Raw genomic sequence first — 16,646 nt, forward strand, 5'->3', positions numbered from 1 at the left:
AAAAAATCCCGGACACTTAGAGGCTAAGGGATTGGTTAGGATTATGATAAATTTTTCATTGAAGATACAGTTTTCATGTTCCAGAGAGGTACTACTCAGTATAGATAAGGATTTTAATGCATACATATATGTGTTTTTTTTAATATATATATATAAAAAGATCAGGGCACAATACAAACTTTTATCTCCAACATGAAAGAAACAAAAATACCCTATTCCTATCACAGCAAAGTTATATAAATATGTAACACTATACTGCTGATTATGCTTTCTCATTTTATTTCATATTTATTTTTTAGAAGAATTAAAACTTTAATCCAAAACCATCTGGAAGAATCGTCAACAGGAACTTAACTGGATTTGTTTCCTAACACTGTTCTGGGGACTGTGAAGCTTTTCTAAGTCTATCTGTGTTTTACCTCCCTGAGGTTAGACGGCAGGGTTAATTCTCCAGACATTCTGCCGTGGGTTTCCAGGCTGAAGGAGAAGAAACTGTACCACAGTTTTTTTCTTTTTTTTCTTTCTTTCCTTTCTCAATTGCCACTAGAATTTTTGGAGCCCAAAGATCTTCCTGTGTTAAAGGGCCAGTAAATGACACGTGTCTCCTTTTTTTCCCTCTTAACTGAAAGCAGACTGTAATGTGTTCTGTGCGGTGTTGGGTTGCGGTTCAGAAAAAAAACCCCACAGCTCTCCAGAAAAGTGCTTAAACACATGCCTAACTTTAAATTGGCTGTTTGGCCTTAATGAATCAGTTAAACACTTTTCCGAGCCAGGGCCTTTGTATGCGGCACGCTGAGAACCACCTTAGATATACTTTCACCCAGGCAATTACTACAGTGTTAAATGGCACATACATCAGCCTCATACGTTAAATACACAACTGCGTTGTGAATTAGCTTGGTCTTTCCATAACGGTATCTGTGGTACTGCTGTACGCTTCCAACGGTGCTGGCCTGCACGTTACAACCCAATGGCATCCAACCCCACTGCAGCCAGGTTCAACGGTTTCCGAACAACGGCAACACCCAGGAGCAGAGCCATGCCTGTCCGTTAAGTGGCTGTGAACCTGTCCTCCAGTGCTCGATGCAACCTGTGCCACACCGGCACGTCCTGCAGGGATAGACAGGGCCCTGAGGAAACCTGAGGAGCCCTACTCAGACTTGCTGGATGGGGCCCTAAGGAGATCACAGGCCGGACAAGGCCCTGGCTGCTGCTGCCCTCGACGCTTGCTCCCCCCAGAGCCGTCCACAGCCGGGGCAGTAGCTCGGGGGCCTTACCCATGGCGGAGGCCGGGCACGACGGGGAGCCGGGACCCTCCTCCCCACCGCTGCTCAGCCCGGTAAAGTGACGGAGGAGAGGGCGGGAAGAAAGGCTAAGGCGAAGGCAGCGCCGGCCCCTTTAAGGCGCCGCCCGCGTTTCTTTTTGGCTCTTGGGCCTTGCCGTAGCGCTCCCGGGAGAGAGCGGCATTGTGCAGCCTTTGGCCCGCACCGCGCATGCGCCCTCCCCACATTCCCCCCCGCCTGGCGGCCCTGGAGCCGCCGCCGCCGCCGCGTCCCCCCTCCCCTTTCCCTCACCGCGGCCGCGCTCCTCCTCGCCGTCGAGGAGCCGCCGCCGCCCCCCCCAAGTCCCTTTCCCCCTTTTCCCCCGGTAAGTCACCGTGAGCTGCGGGGGCGGCCCGCCTCCCCTCGCCTCACCGCCGGGCTCCCGCACCGCCGTTCCCCGCGCGCGCTGCCGCCGCCTCCCCTCAGGCAGCGCGCGGAGCTCCCCCTCCCTCCTCCCGCCTTCCCCGGGCCGCCGCGCGTGCATGAGGGGCTGCCGCGCGCGGGCCGGGAGCGTCCCCCCCCAGCCCTCCATTCGACCGCCCTCCCCCGGAATTTGGGACCCCCCCCCGCCATCGTGGCCAGGCGGGGACGGGGGGTTTGTAACGGGTGGGTGTGTCGGGACCGCCGGGCCCGGGGCGGGGGTGTGCCCGGGCGGGAGGAATCCGGTCTCCCTTAGAAAAAAACTTCTAAATTTCGGGGTGTTCGCGAGCAGCGGTTTCTCCGCGGAATGTGGGGGGGCGGCTGGAAGCGGGCAGGGAACCGTCCCCTCCCGGGGAGGAGATGCTGGGAACGGCAGCGGTCACTGGAGGAGCGAAAGATCCCCAAAATCTGCTGCCACCCGAAAAAAAGAGTGGCGGTGGGATGTGGCGAGGACGCTTTGGAGGCAAATCCTCCCAGGGAGAGCTGGGGGTTGTGTTACGAGGCTGAAATGGGGCCGACCCGTGGTGGAGGTTACCCAACACTGGTACACACTTGGGCAGGTTTTTTTACAGAAAACAAGGCTAATACAAGGCCCGCTTTCAGTCAGGTGGAAGCCTCGGGCAGGGGAGGGTATGATCTGATGCTCAAACCATTTAGGAAGGAAATACGAGACTGAAATACTTGAATTCCGAGGTGAAAGGAATCTAGTAGGGGCTTAAACTGTGGAAATGCCTGCTATTTTTTGTGCTTGTTAAGCTCTTGTATTTTGTACCTTGATAAATCTGAAAAAAAAAAAAAAAAAAAAAGGCCTTGGGCCATTTCTTCCACCTTTTATACAAACCGTTCTATTTACTACATTCTAAGTACTTATTAGAAGTATTTTGGGGAATATGATATGAAAACCCTGCCACACCTAAAAGCTCTTCTGCTTTATTTCCATTTAGAAACAGAGCAGGGTGGAAAAAAGCTCTCCAAGAAGTGGTAAAAGGCCATGACTTGGGTTCTCGGTCTTGCGCATTAGTAGGTCTGAAGGCCTAAAATACTGCTGTGTCGCTAAACAAATACAGAATGTGGGTTTTCATACTGGTTTCTGGTGACCTGCAGTTAGGCTAATCTCATTCTTCTAGCTGCTGAGAATCTTTTTGACAGCTAATGAGAATATTCTGTTTTTCTTCCAGGTTTTCATTTCAGTGCGGTTCTCCTCTCCGTGACAAGGGCTGCCTTTTGAAGCAGCACATTCATTCTCCCCTTCAAGCACCATAAGTCTCATTTGCCAGTTTCAGAACCATGGCAACAGAAGAAAAGAAGCCAGATGCAGAATCCACCAAAACACAATCTACTCCTTCCTCCTCGACCAATCAGAGCAAGGTGTGTGTGTGGGGCTCCAAACAATATCTGTGTAAATACAACTACCTGCATATTCAACAGGCAAACCAGAATTAGAGAACTGAATTCTCATTTAGATTAAGAGCTTCTCCAGGTTTCTGCTTCTGCTGTTGTCTCGAGCTGAGGATTTTGTGGAAAAAGTGGAGTACAGCCTCTTTTGTCATGCTAGGGGGTTTTTTGTTTCAGTGGAAGGTCTTGCTAACGAGATACTTCGCGTCACTTTGAGCATTAGAAAGACAGGTTGGGTGTATCCTTGGAGTGCCTAGAGGTGAATGGAGAATTGGAGAATCTGTGATTTTAGCTGCAAAGTGGGGAGGCAGTCCTTACTCAGATTCTTTGAAGCCTGCAAATGCTCAAAGGAGATGTTACTGTCTAGCTGCGAACCCTTCAGAAAGGGTGAAAAGGTAAAAAAAAATGGTATTTTAGGGGTACGGTGGAATTAGACTGTGATTTAATTCATGATAAGGATGAAAACTGCAAACGCTTAAAAGCGCTGCACAGGTCAGTACCAAGAGTATGATCTTGATCTGCCAGGCACTTTGTGGTTGGACTGTTGGATTACTCTCGCCTGTTTGTTATTGGCTTGGATGGAATTCATACCAAGGATGATTTGGTGTTGTGCATGCAACAGTAAGGCATTGCTGGCCACAGACAGCAAGGATCTGTGTTTTGTTCTGTTATTTTTTTAATTTGGAGAGGGGGGAAAAATGTAAACGCTGGAATCTGTATTATGGTGAACATTCATGCAATCCATTACTGTGTACTGACCCAGTCTGATAGAGAGCTTGTCACTGAGATACTAAATTTGGAATTTATTCAAGTCATTCATATATATTTTTCTTACAGCCTGCACCAGTAAAACCAAACTATGCTCTGAAGTTCACGTTAGCAGGACATACAAAGGCAGTCTCATCAGTAAAGTTTAGTCCTAATGGAGAGTGGCTAGCCAGCTCCTGTAAGTATTGCTTTCTTTTTTGTCTCATCTAAAACATGCAAATGTGGGCCTTGGAGAACTGCCTGTCTTTACTGTTGCCTTCATCAGATGGAGGAGGGATGTAGTGTCATGATTTTCTTAAAAGGAGGAATACCAAAGCTGTCAGTCTTCGAGATATAATCTGGTTTAAGCTTTTAAGTTCTGTTACTTTGAGCACTGGATCTTCTATGCATTGCCAAGTTGGAGGGTCCCTCACCTGTTCAGGTTTCTTTACTGAGCAAATGGGCAAAAGCAAACACAGGATTCTTTTCCTGTGCAAAGGGAACCCCGGTGCCTTTCTGTATCGCTAGACGTAGATTAAGCTTTTAAACTAAACTTTGTGTACAGCATCTGCAGGCAGAAGCTTAATTCTGGGAAATAAGGAAGGTGGCTTTGTGCTAATTGACTGGACTGTAGAGTGGGATATGGTTGGACTGGCCATGTGCTTCTGTCCTGTGTGCCTGTGGTGTTTAGTATGTCAGAGCCTTTGATTACCCCAGTGAAATGTGCAGAAGGTTATTATAAATAGTGTTTCACTACTTGCTCTCTTAAGTGGTAGATCAAGTCCTCTTCCCGTCAGCTTTGGTATTTCCTAAAATTATTTTGGTAGTCAACATTGTTTGACAGCTTTCCTTTGAAAATGTGTTTCAACATTGTGATCCAGAGAGGATCCATATATAAGGAAAGGGCAATAGAAGAGCATTGCTGAATATGATGGTGGGGGTAACTTGAACATATTCCAGATGTGGGAATGACTTAGGTCTTTGGCTTAACTGCAGATAGCCTTAATAAGACCAGTGCAGTGTACCATATAAAAATAATTTTTATGTTCAAGTGCCCTCTGAAAGTGTCCCCCTCTCCCCTATCCAGGTTTTCCAACCTCTACCTCTGGCAAATATCATCCTTTTTCTCTGCATGTTTTGCAAGTTAACATGGATAGTATGTTTGGATTTTTGCAGGCATTAATGCAGTCCAGCTTGTGGTGTAATTTTTGTTCTTTTTGGGCAAAAGCATTTTAGCATTCCTATGGAACGGTACTACTTTTACCACTGACTATCTGAAACAAAAGTAGAAACCCAAGTTGTCATCGGAGAAACTAAAGGGGCCGGAGACTGTGTGCATTCCAGGCAGTTTATGTAATCTCAGCTGCTGCAGCTTGGCGTGTATGAAACTATTCTTTACCAATTACATATTACCTTATACACTTAGGTCTGCTTGGGGAGGGAGAGCTACACAGTGTTTGCAGAGATGTAGTTAACATGTTTCTTTCCACCTGGAAAGGACAGCTGTATCTGTTAGTGCTGTTAATCTCTTTAACTGGCACATTCTTTTCCAGCTGCTGACAAACTCATTAAGATCTGGGGAGCGTATGATGGCAAGTTTGAAAAAACAATATCTGGTCATAAACTGGTAAGCATGAGGAGATTACTGTGCACTTGAATATTAATTTACTTATAGAATCATAGAATTGTTTAGGTTGGAAAAGACCTTTAAGATATCAAGTCCAACTGCAAACCCAACATTGCCAAGTCCACCACTAAACCGTGTCCCTGAGCATCACATCTACATGTCTTTTAAATACCTTCAGGGATGGTGACTCCGCCACTTCCCTGGACAGCCTGTTCCAATGCTTGACAACCCTTTCGGTGAGGAATATTTTCTTAATATCCAATCTACTTGTAAAGAATTTTGCTTTCTTTTCCTCATCCAGAAATTTCCATTCTTGGTTAGTTTGACTTGTGCAGGAGGCTTGTTCTTCAGTCTCGTTTTGTACTACTTTGTTTATACAGTCCTCTGCAACAGCCCGGGACTGGAATTGCTGAAGTAATACCGGGTCAGGCTGGAAATAGGGGTGAAGTGCAGGCTGGTAATGGAGTACCTGCTTGCACACTGCCTAGCCATTTTCTGAGTCCCTCTGTTTCGGGAACAGCAACCTCAGATGCTGAGTGGAGCATTCTTGGGTGAAAATCCCTGTAAACTGTAACACTGTCCTGTTCCCTCTTTCCTTTGTATCTGGAGCAGAGTGGCTTGCCTTTTAAGGAGATTGAATTTTTCTTGTGGGTTTGCCTACATAAATACAACACTTACTCATTCTGCAAAGTTATAAAGAAAACTCAAACTCCCAAACCCTTCGATTTTGTTTTCTAATATTTCTTACATGCTGAAGTTTCGTAAGCAAAAATGAAGATTTACCAAAAGAAAAACCAGTAGAATCTTGTTCTTCTCCAGCCCTTAGGGACGCAGACCATAAAAAACAAGCCATTTGTCATGAAGAGAAGCCACTTATTCAGATTAGTTTATATAGCATACTGTTTATGAATTCCAAGAAAGGGTGTTGGTGGCCACAGTAAGAGCTATGTGAACAAGCCATTGATGTTTTTGGAGTATGTGTCTCGGCATAAAATGAACAAGTGCCAAAGGAGCTATTAACCCAGTGAAATCTATTAATTCCCAACTCCCACTGCTGAATTTTCTTTCATGCTTTGGCTGTGAATATAATATGCAGTCTGTGTTTTCCATTTTCCTGTACTGGTGAACAGACAGTGCTGAGAAGAGGATTGTTTTCCTTTGTTTTAGGGTATCTCTGATGTTGCTTGGTCATCAGATTCCAACCTTCTTGTCTCTGCCTCCGATGATAAAACTCTCAAAATATGGGATGTAAGCTCGGTAAGGGCAGAAACTATTATTTACCTTCCTTCTTCCCAGCATTAACTCATGTTCTTCTGAGAAACAGTCTTGGTGTGCTATGATGAGAGAAGGTAAGGTTTTAAGCACTGTCTCCCCTTTGGGTAATACTCACTCTTACCTGCTTATAATGAGCTGCTGGTTGAATGGGCTGTGAGGATGAGCGAGTTGTGCTGTCTGCTTTTCGAAGGAGGGGGATGCTTATGGGTACCATGAGGAGCCCGGTTATCTTCTGAGAGCGCTTAAGCCTTATAACGGTAATGCAACTGCAAGCTTCGTTTCTGGAAGCAGCCTCTCAGATGAAACCTATTTGTAACTTCTTATCATAACTTCACTTGGTTTTGCTTCTCTCCCCCTTCGTTTTCTGTGATTACAATAAAAACTGGGTAATTTCGTTGAATTTTGATTAGGTATGTTGAACTGCTTGGTTCTCTTAAGTTACCCAAAGGGTTTGCAACTTGGCTGCAGTCATTAAAAATATATTTTTTTCTTTCCTGTTGTTTTGCTATAGCTGGTCCTCTGCCCGTCTAAATCTGGGGTTAGAGATGGTTTCTTTGTGTGCTGCACAGTGATTAACTTTTATGCAGCTTATCTGAATGCATTTATGTCTGTAAAGGATGCTGTATTTTTAACTCTGCTAAATCTTATTTCAGGGTAAGTGCTTAAAGACATTGAAAGGGCACAGTAACTATGTTTTCTGCTGCAACTTCAACCCTCAGTCAAACCTCATCGTGTCTGGATCAGTAAGTGATTTTCCCATTTACTTCGTGCGAAGCAAGTGCTGCACACCCCTGTCACCCAACATTAAGGGGACAGACAGGTGCTTTTAGGGATCTCTGGCAGAATGATGACAGCACCAAATCATAGTTACAAATAACCCTTTATTTTCTTAACAGAATATTACGATTAACATAGCACAGAATTTATAATTAGAATGACACATGATTTCTACAAGCGGAATTAATGTAGTACAATTTATAGGTAGCATAATACAGAATTTATTAATACAACTTAACTTATAATTTCTAATCACCTGGATTCTAACTTAACTCAAAGTATGATTTCTGGTCAACTGGACCCTCTGCAGATTGGGTCAGATCTTAACACATGGTTTGCTGTATCAATATAACAATCATAATCTAGACTTGAAAGTCATATGAAAGAATACGTGTCACTTACTCAATCCCTGGCTCCTGGGGGGGTCACAGTCTCACTGTCCAGCAGCAGTTCTGGTCCAAGTTCCCCCTTAGGACTCGTAACTGCTTGATTTTGTAGACAGTGCTCTGTGTGCTGTAACACTTCCATGTTCTGGGATGGTGTGATCACCACCACCAGGTTGGCTGGGTGCCTGGCACCTTCAAGGCCGGTGAGGAAGGGAGTAATCGGCCTGGCGCCCAGGAATCTTGAGGCTGGTAGGGAGGGGAAGAAGAAATCTGTTTGGTTTGTCTACTTGGTTTACAGGACCTTGAGGGCCTGATAAAGAGGGAAAGGGAACAAGTATGTGACCTGCTTGGTCACAGAGAAAGGATGCTTGCCTTATAAAATAGCATTAGTTATGCTAACCACATTAGCAGGCGTCGGGAGCAGGGAGTACCAGTCACAACCCCTTAGCATTTCGATTCTCTGTCTTCCACAAACAAATTAAAGCAGTGACACTGCTGTCTTTGCTTGGGGACATGATCAAGCCCTTAACTCATCCTCAACATGTAGGTTTCCTGCACGGAGAGGAAGCGTTTAGGGAGCTATGTTCCCAGTCTGTTATTTTTGCCCTGTGTGGTGCTTGTGTCTTAGGCTTTCTGATGCAGCTGCAGTGCAGCTGGAGGAAGGCACGTGCAGCTAGTCAAGCTGTAACACCTTGCATGCCTTGAATAGGTGCATCATTAAACCACCTTGTGCATTTCTTCAATCTTCAGTTTGACGAAAGCGTGAGGATATGGGATGTGAAAACAGGGAAGTGCCTCAAGACGTTGCCTGCTCATTCTGACCCAGTTTCAGCTGTAAGTCCCTTCCAATAAATGAACACACTAACATACTTATTTTGTTTAGCAAAGCTCCTCTCCTACCTCTGTAGAGAAGTGGTTTTGTGCTCTAACTCTTATTATGGAACCCTCGCACATTTTAGTGGATGGGCTGTGGTGGATTTGCCAGTGTTTGTTGCTCAGTGAGAACGAGATGAACAGTGTTTTCTGCAAGATTGATACAGATTTAGGTCTTGAGTGTTAATGTGGGGAACAGTTAATGGTGGTTCTGCCGTGTGTAGAAGATGTTTCACACTTACAAATAAACATTGGTACTAATTCTTTAAAATAGCAGTGTTCTGAGGTGTAGTTCAAGGGAATAAATTGACCTTAAAACATGTATGTGGCTACATATGAGGTTAAATTCCATGCGCTTAAAATTATAGGGTACTATCCCCAGATTTGATACTATTATTTGAGCAGCTAATGCTGTCTCAACAGTGTACCTGTGTGTTCACATGTTTGTTCTTAACTTTTGATGAAACATGTATTCCGGTCCCTGATGCTTAAATAAACAGCTGTAGTTAACATCCACCCCTCTTTATAATTATGCCAGACAAGCTGTGGGGGAAAGAATCTTGATTTTAATCATGTTACCCATCTAAACTCTTGCCTATTGCTCGTATGTCATGTTGACTTTCTGCTTCTATACGCGTGTTGCAGTGTCAGTAATGAAAGAGAAGTACCTTCAGTGGGGCTTAAAAATTTGATCTTTGTGAACATCAGTAAAGTTATTTTTCCCCTTCTTTAATATTACAGGTGCATTTTAATCGTGATGGATCCCTGATAGTGTCAAGTAGCTATGATGGACTCTGGTAAGTGGTTATTTCTTGTCTGCGGCACTGTTCAAACCTTTTGCATTTAAAAAAAAAATATTTTAAAAAAGCTTGTATTTGTAATGTTAAAATCAGAACAGAGACTTGAAAACTGGTAGTGATGATTTTTGTTTGGTTTTAATAGTCGAATCTGGGATACAGCATCGGGTCAGTGCTTGAAAACACTGATAGGTAAGTAGGAATACTTCTTGTTTGTGTTCCGTTCTTCGCTGTTAACTTGTGACATAGATATTCTGCATCGTTGCTTCCCTAAGCTCTGTTTTGCTGTGTTCTTACCATTCTTTTAGTATCTGTTGTCCTGCTATCTACTGCAATAAGAGGAACTATCACATGAATGGAATCTTGCTTAAGCTGTGTAGTATAGCTAGACAAATGAGAGTTTTCCAAAGTTTTCTGCAATTCATCTGTGTGGTGCTCACTGTGCAGCAGTTTAAACAACTCTATCGTTACAGCTTTGTGCTGTTGGATATGATGGAAACAAGTAGTCTGTGACTACACAAGCCGCCTACTTTTATTGCAAGATGCACGAGGCATCTTGTGAGCATGGCTAATAAAAGGAAACCACCTGTTTGGCATATGTTCCCTACACCTTCACATTCTTATAAAGCATTATATAGGCAAGTTATATGGCACTGCAAATTGATGGCATGTATTCTAATATAATGATTTTTAAAAGGTAGAGATATGATCTTGTTCTGTTAAGTATTGATGCAAGGAAGGAAAGTTCAGTTACAAAGGGTTATTTAAAATGTTTGTGAGAAAAAGGCTTAATATCCTTTTCTTAAATTACTGAAAACAATCACCTTCCTTACGCCTCTCTCTTTCTTGGAGTATCAAAGGACAACAAAACTGAAAGCTTGTTTCAGTGGAACAACAAAAAAATATTGTCAAAAGAAATTCTCTATCAATACAACTGTGCGCTGTTTAATCTTGCTTTTGTTTTCACTGTAGATGATGATAACCCTCCTGTGTCTTTTGTGAAATTCTCCCCAAATGGCAAATACATACTAGCTGCAACTTTGGACAAGTAGGTATTTTTAAAAAAACAAACAAACAAAAAAACCCTACAGACTCTGAAGTGCTTATGACTATCGGATAAAACTTTTAGTTTGCTGCTGTTTAGCTCTTGTAGTAATGATACTACACAAGTTCCTATATACTATTAAACTTCAAAAGCAGAGAAAAACCAGGTTAGGCTCCCTGACTACCTTGCGAGCTCTGGCAGTAGCCTGGGTATCAGTACAGATGGTCTGTATCTGGACCTGCGTGGGGCTTGCTTAGTGTCTGTGCAAGAGTGTAGCGCTTGCCTGAAACAAGCGACTCAGTGTCCAAATTGTATTCCGTAGCATGCTTATTCCTTTCCCCTGCACTGGCTTAGGCTTGAATGGGCTGAGGATGCCTCAGTCCAGTGCTTCCTCCCCTGAAACACCTTGGCGCAAGACTGCAAGTTGAAAAATTAGGGCAGTATGCGTGTATTTTGGTCTGTATCTACTTTCAGCAGGATTTGATTTTAAAAACAGCTGAGGGAAAGGGGATAGTTATAGGGCCATCCCCGATTCTAGTGGGTTTCTCACCCTGAGGAAGATGATGTCTAATGAAATCTTATGAATCTTTCGGATGCACTGGGAGTTGGGGGTTGCCAAAACACCTTGTCCTCTCTCACGGTAATCTGTTATCCTGCCAGTTGTTTCCCTAGTTGTCTGGTCATTATTTATAAAGAAACTTGCAGGTGTAGGGAAATATTAAAACACGTTCTTTTTTATGGAGGAGAATATGAATGGCATGGCAGTAAAATGGATACTTTGGGGTTAACTAATGCTGCATTCCGAAGCCAGGCTAAAGTGATCCATGTAGACTTTAAGAACTCTGTTATGAAGAAACTTTTGCTGCTACTAGGAAAATGTCAGAATTAAAAACTCAAAATCTTTGTTTTTCTGTTGTTTTCTAGCACTCTTAAACTTTGGGACTACAGCAAAGGAAAGGTAAAAACTGTCCTGTCTCACTTTGTAGACTTAACTAAGCTTATAGGAAGATCTGGATTTTGTATGTGCTTTTTCAGCTTGGTTAAGATTTTGAATACTATAGAAAAGAGTGTTAGTACCTCTTTATTGGAGAGGACTAAAGATGCCTTTCGGGGAAAAAAAAACACAAACAAAAATGTTTGGAAACCTGCATAGCCTTGAGACATTAAGTAAAGCTATGTTTCTGCATTTTTCTGTTTCTGAACAATAAATTGCTGTTGCTCTTTTTCTCTGTGGTAATGTGACAAATTTAGGGCTTCTCCCCCCCAGAATTGTTTAGTCTTGTAGGGCAGAGATGCCCTCTGCATCCTCTAGATAAGTTGGCAGGGTGGGAAACACAGGCAGATATATTTAGTCTGCTCTGCCAAGAGAGTTTGTCCGTGACTGAGAAAACTACCTCCCAGCTGTATTAATGACTTGTGGCTCTTCGCTTTCAGTGCCTGAAGACGTACACAGGACACAAAAATGAGAAGTACTGCATATTTGCAAATTTCTCTGTTACTGGTGGAAAGGTTAGTGCTTATTTGAGATGCTTGTTACTGATGCACAGTTTTTACTGCTTTTCCCTGTAGAAGAAAGAGTAGTTTGGGGATTGAAATCTCCTTTGGTGAGTGTTGGTTCACAGGTGCCATAGTGCGGAGGGAGAAGAGGGCGTCCTAGGAAGTCCCTGTGAGCAGCTCTGGTATCTGTGTCTCTAGGTGGGCCCGCTGTACCATTGGAGGCTCCTGCCGCTGCGGCAGTAGAAAAGGACTTTCCTGCAGCAGGAGGGTGGCTGCTTGTGTATCGGTTTGCTCTAGCCACACCGCAGTCAGCCATCAGAGGATAGGTGGATGCGTTCTGGTTGGGATGACAGAACAGATCATCAGAGATTAAGTCCTAACGCAGAACCACCTTAGCACCTTTTGGTCTGTTAGTTTTCCTCCTCCAGGATACTCAGGGTGGAACAAAGCTTTCTGCTGCCTGTATGCGCTGAACAGAGCCTGGGAGAGAATGAACCGCATCAAGCAGTCGTATAATATTGGCAGTTGCCTTTCCTATAATGACAATGAAATGTTTCATGAATAATAGCAATTAGATGTAGATGAGGAGAACGATTAAAATAACTATGTTTTTTCTCTGCCCCTCCAGTGGATTGTGTCCGGTTCAGAAGACAACCTGGTTTATATTTGGAACCTTCAGACAAAAGAGATTGTACAGAAATTACAAGGACACACAGGTGTGGAAGAGGATTTTGTTTTTATTGATGGAATATTCCTCATGTCAGCTTGTAATGAGGGTTTAGCTTCAGCATTCTCTCTCTAATGTTTAATTTTGGCTGTCAGACTCATAAATTCTTGACTGGCTAAAGCTTAATTGAACCCTAGGAGTTTGCTCCTTTTTATGAAGGGGTTTTTGTGAGCATTGCAAGTGTTTGTTCTTTCACTGTGAGAACTTTGGCATCAGCTTACAAAAAAGATTTCTTTGAGTTCAGAACTGGTCGAGATATTTAAGCAACTCATAATTGTGAATTACCTCTTGTGAAGCTGCAGCTCTTGAAAGGGTAAGGACTGATGTGGCCCTGCTGTTCGTAAATGTGCTTGTGACTCTTCCTGAAGGCAGAGTTGAGCAGGGATTGAGATGCCACCTGATGGATGCTTGAGTCTGAGTCCCGTGAGAGAGCGGCATTATCGCTGTACCGACTAGAAGGAATTGTGCTGTGGAATTTAAGCGTGCTTATTCCTTTGCAGGACTATTGATTTGGGCTGTAGGTTGGGGCAGTGGCAGCAGGTTTTCATTTCCAGGCTAGGGCAAGGCTCTGAAGATGAAGTGCTATCTAAGCATTGAATGGGATGTTGGAAATACCTTACCCAGAAAGAAAAAACTGAGCTGGGTTTTTATTAGATGTCTCTGACGTAACATGCCGAGAGTTTTGCCTGTGAAGTTAGAAAGAACTAGAATCTGGAGAGTTCTCGCATTTTGAAACCTGTCAAACACTTTCCAACTACTTACTCTCAATTCTTTTTTTTGCTAGTGTTTCCTCTCACACGAGAAGCAATGGTTGGAAAATAGTTATGAATAAAGCGCTTGTAATTCTGCTACAAGGAAATAGTAACTTGTCTATGCTGCATTTTCAGAAATGCCTGCTATGAGCCAAATTTCATTGCTGTAAATAATATTTGTATCTCTTTTCTTTTTACCTAGACGTTGTAATTTCAACAGCTTGTCACCCAACAGAAAACATCATTGCATCAGCGGCACTAGAAAACGACAAAACAATTAAACTGTGGAAGAGTGACTGTTAAACGTTCCAGTATCACTTTAGAGACTGTCAGGAAAAAATGTTTTTAAAAAAAAAAAATTAAAAAACCACATGAGAATAATAAATCCAGTTTGGCAGGAAACCTGAAGAATATTTGATAAAGTGGTTTCTGTTAGTCTTGGCCCAAAGAAAACGTCTTAGCTCTTTGCTAGAACCGGGCAACGTGGTGGAAAAAAAAAAAAAGATGCAGTGTCTCCTTTTCTTGCCTAATCTTTTGGCAGACAAATGGATCATTCTGACATCGCGTTAGAAGTGTCAGCCTTGTATTGGACACCCCAAAGATACTGTACTTTACGGTGGCATTACTTCTGGGCGCTGTTGCTGCTTAAGGAGGAGCTGCCAGTCTACTTTGTAACAGTAAGTTAAGTCACGAGCCTAGAGATGTGTGGAATTTTTTTTAAATGTCTAATTTTTTATTTTTATTTTTTTTTCCAGAATGTAGGTTATAGTCTTGGGAAGCTTCTGTATTGTTTTAAATAGGAGTACTGCATCTTTAAGGGTGCTTCATTTTAAACACTCAGCTCAAACTTTGTGACCAAATAAAACCATGCAGTTCCAGATTTCCCTCTTCCTGCCCCTGACTTGACTCCTGTGGTGAGATCTCCTCCTCCTAACTTCTGTATAGTTGCTTACCTCTTGTTACGTGTGTTTAATAGATGCTGTTCTAGAGCAAAGTTACAGTTCTTCTGTTAACCATTAAAATGAATCCTGCTTGTAGTTGTTCTCAGCATACTTTAATTTTTTTTTTCCTCTTCTGGTTATAAAGCAAGCTCACAGAACACTGTAAAGTTATTTCAATGTAAAAAGGAAAAAACCCAGACTTTTGTATCTTGAAAAATCCATCGTATGAAACTGTATTGATAATGGCATGACTCTTGTATCTATTTCAGCGTTGGTATTTCTTTCCCTTTTTGTCATACCCATGTGGTATTTACACATCCAAAAAAAATACCATATGCCATAATAAAAAGGTGGGATTTTATGTGTATGTTTGTGGTAAGAGTGTGCTCATGTGAAGTGTCTGTGTCCAAAGACGCCTCCCTTAAAGACACCTTTAGAAGGAAGTGTTTGTGGAGCAGCTGCAGTCATTGAGGAGGAGCGGCAGCGTGGTGCTTTGCATCTGTTGTGGAGAGAGGAAAGAGGAGCATAACTCAAGTCAAAATTTGTTTAAAGAAAGTAAGAGGATTGAACTGAAGGTGTCCTCACCAGAGGCAACATTAGTACAAACCCTCATGGAGCCCTTTATCTAAGGGGAAAGGAATCCTGCTGCCTTCTCCTCGCCGAAGGGGCAGGGCAGGCCGAGTGGTGATCCAGGAGTTAGCGTTTATTGCACCCAAAGGGTTCTGCTGCAAGGGGACGTTCTGTTCCTGGTGAAGCAAAAATCCATTGTTTTGGTATCAACCTCATGTGCTTGATAACGGAAAATCAATTACGGTACAAACCTCTCCTCTAGTGGCTGCTCGGAGACTGCCTTGCTTTACCCTTAGCGGAGAAGACAGCTGCAAGACATGAGGTATAGCTTTTCCTTTTAAAATATAAAAATAGAGTTCATGTTGAGCTGGTGCTAAAGTGGCTATTAATAATATTGCTGTCTTTTGAGGTTTTTCATTACCTTCAGGAAAGGACACTGTGTCTCTAGACTTGGTGAGCGTCACTGCTGAAATAATCAATTTCTTCGTGATTCTTTTTTCTCGGTCTTTTTCTCCCAGGCCCGTGAAACTTTTCAGTTGCAAGATGTGGCTGGGTGGAGAAGCTGCTGTATTACTTCAGATTCAAGAACGTTTTCTGGCATTGTGCTTCCCCTGTAACGGTGTCGGTGTGAGTGGCTTTGCTTGTCCAGCGGTGCTAAAGCATTCCCTGCCCAGGAGCTATGGGGAAGGGAGATGGTTTCCCTGCTCTCAGGAGGAAATCTCTTGAACAGGGGTCATCTTTTCCCCTAAAATGAACGAAATGCCCTGATGTAAAGGATCTGCTAGAAAGCTGTCCTTTGTAAAGGTGGTGTTTAAGTCCCTAGTATCCCACCTGGGAACAGAGTAATACAATCATAGAATTGTTGAGATTGGAAGAGACCTTTAAGATCAGAGAGTCCAACCACTAACCCAGCAGTGCCAAGCTACCACTAAACCATGTCCCTCAGGACCATGTCTACCTCTCTTTTAAACACTTCCAGGGATGGTGACTCCACCACTTCCCTGGGCAGCCTGTTCCAATGCTTGACAACCCTTTCCCTGAAGAAATTTTTCCTAATATCCATCCTAAACCTCCCCTGGCGCAAGTTGAGGCAGTTTCCTCTTGTCCTATGTCATGGTTTAGCCTCAGATGGCAACAAAGAACCACGTGCCGCTCGCTTGGGCCTTCCTAATACAGGAAGAATCAGAAGAAAAAGGCAAAATTCTTGGGTTGAGACAAAGGCAGTTTAACAGAACAGCAAAGGGAACAAGCAAACAACAATAAGATGGATAGAGGAATATACAAACATGATTACGGAACCACCGCTCACCGACCGGACCCTGGATGCCCCAGCCCACTCCAAGCGGCCACTTCCTGCCCCCTCCCCTGGCAGCTCAGGGTGGGCATGGCTCATGTGGCATGGAATACCAGGAAAAATTAACCCTATCCCTGCCGGAACCAGGACATCCTATCACCTGTTCTGTGGGAGAAGAGGCCGATCCCCCTCTCTACACCC

At 43.5% G+C, this 16,646-nt stretch overlaps 1 protein-coding gene across 2 annotated transcripts; it reads left to right on the forward strand.

Annotated features, from left to right (window-relative positions):
• The first annotated feature begins 1,556 nt into the window (after positions 1 to 1,556).
• On the forward strand, positions 1,557 to 14,948 carry WDR5 (WD repeat domain 5). 2 transcript variants are annotated; one of them, XM_054220257.1, is made up of 14 exons: positions 1,557 to 1,647; positions 2,921 to 3,110; positions 3,975 to 4,083; positions 5,438 to 5,511; positions 6,679 to 6,768; positions 7,440 to 7,529; positions 8,700 to 8,783; positions 9,564 to 9,619; positions 9,765 to 9,811; positions 10,592 to 10,667; positions 11,589 to 11,622; positions 12,099 to 12,173; positions 12,790 to 12,877; positions 13,843 to 14,948. In XM_054220257.1, exons 2-14 carry the CDS (start codon positions 3,030 to 3,032, stop codon positions 13,941 to 13,943), a joined length of 1,005 nt encoding a protein of 334 aa, XP_054076232.1. In that variant the 5' UTR covers positions 1,557 to 1,647; positions 2,921 to 3,029; the 3' UTR covers positions 13,944 to 14,948. The 2 variants fall into 2 exon arrangements, with proteins under 2 accessions (XP_054076232.1, XP_054076233.1); XM_054220258.1 differs by lacking the exon at positions 1,557 to 1,647 and adding an exon at positions 1,733 to 1,928.
• The last annotated feature ends 1,698 nt before the right edge of the window (positions 14,949 to 16,646 follow it).

This window comes from Rissa tridactyla, chromosome 14 (assembly GCF_028500815.1).
Source record: "Rissa tridactyla isolate bRisTri1 chromosome 14, bRisTri1.patW.cur.20221130, whole genome shotgun sequence".
Classification (NCBI taxonomy): Eukaryota; Metazoa; Chordata; class Aves; order Charadriiformes; family Laridae; genus Rissa; species Rissa tridactyla.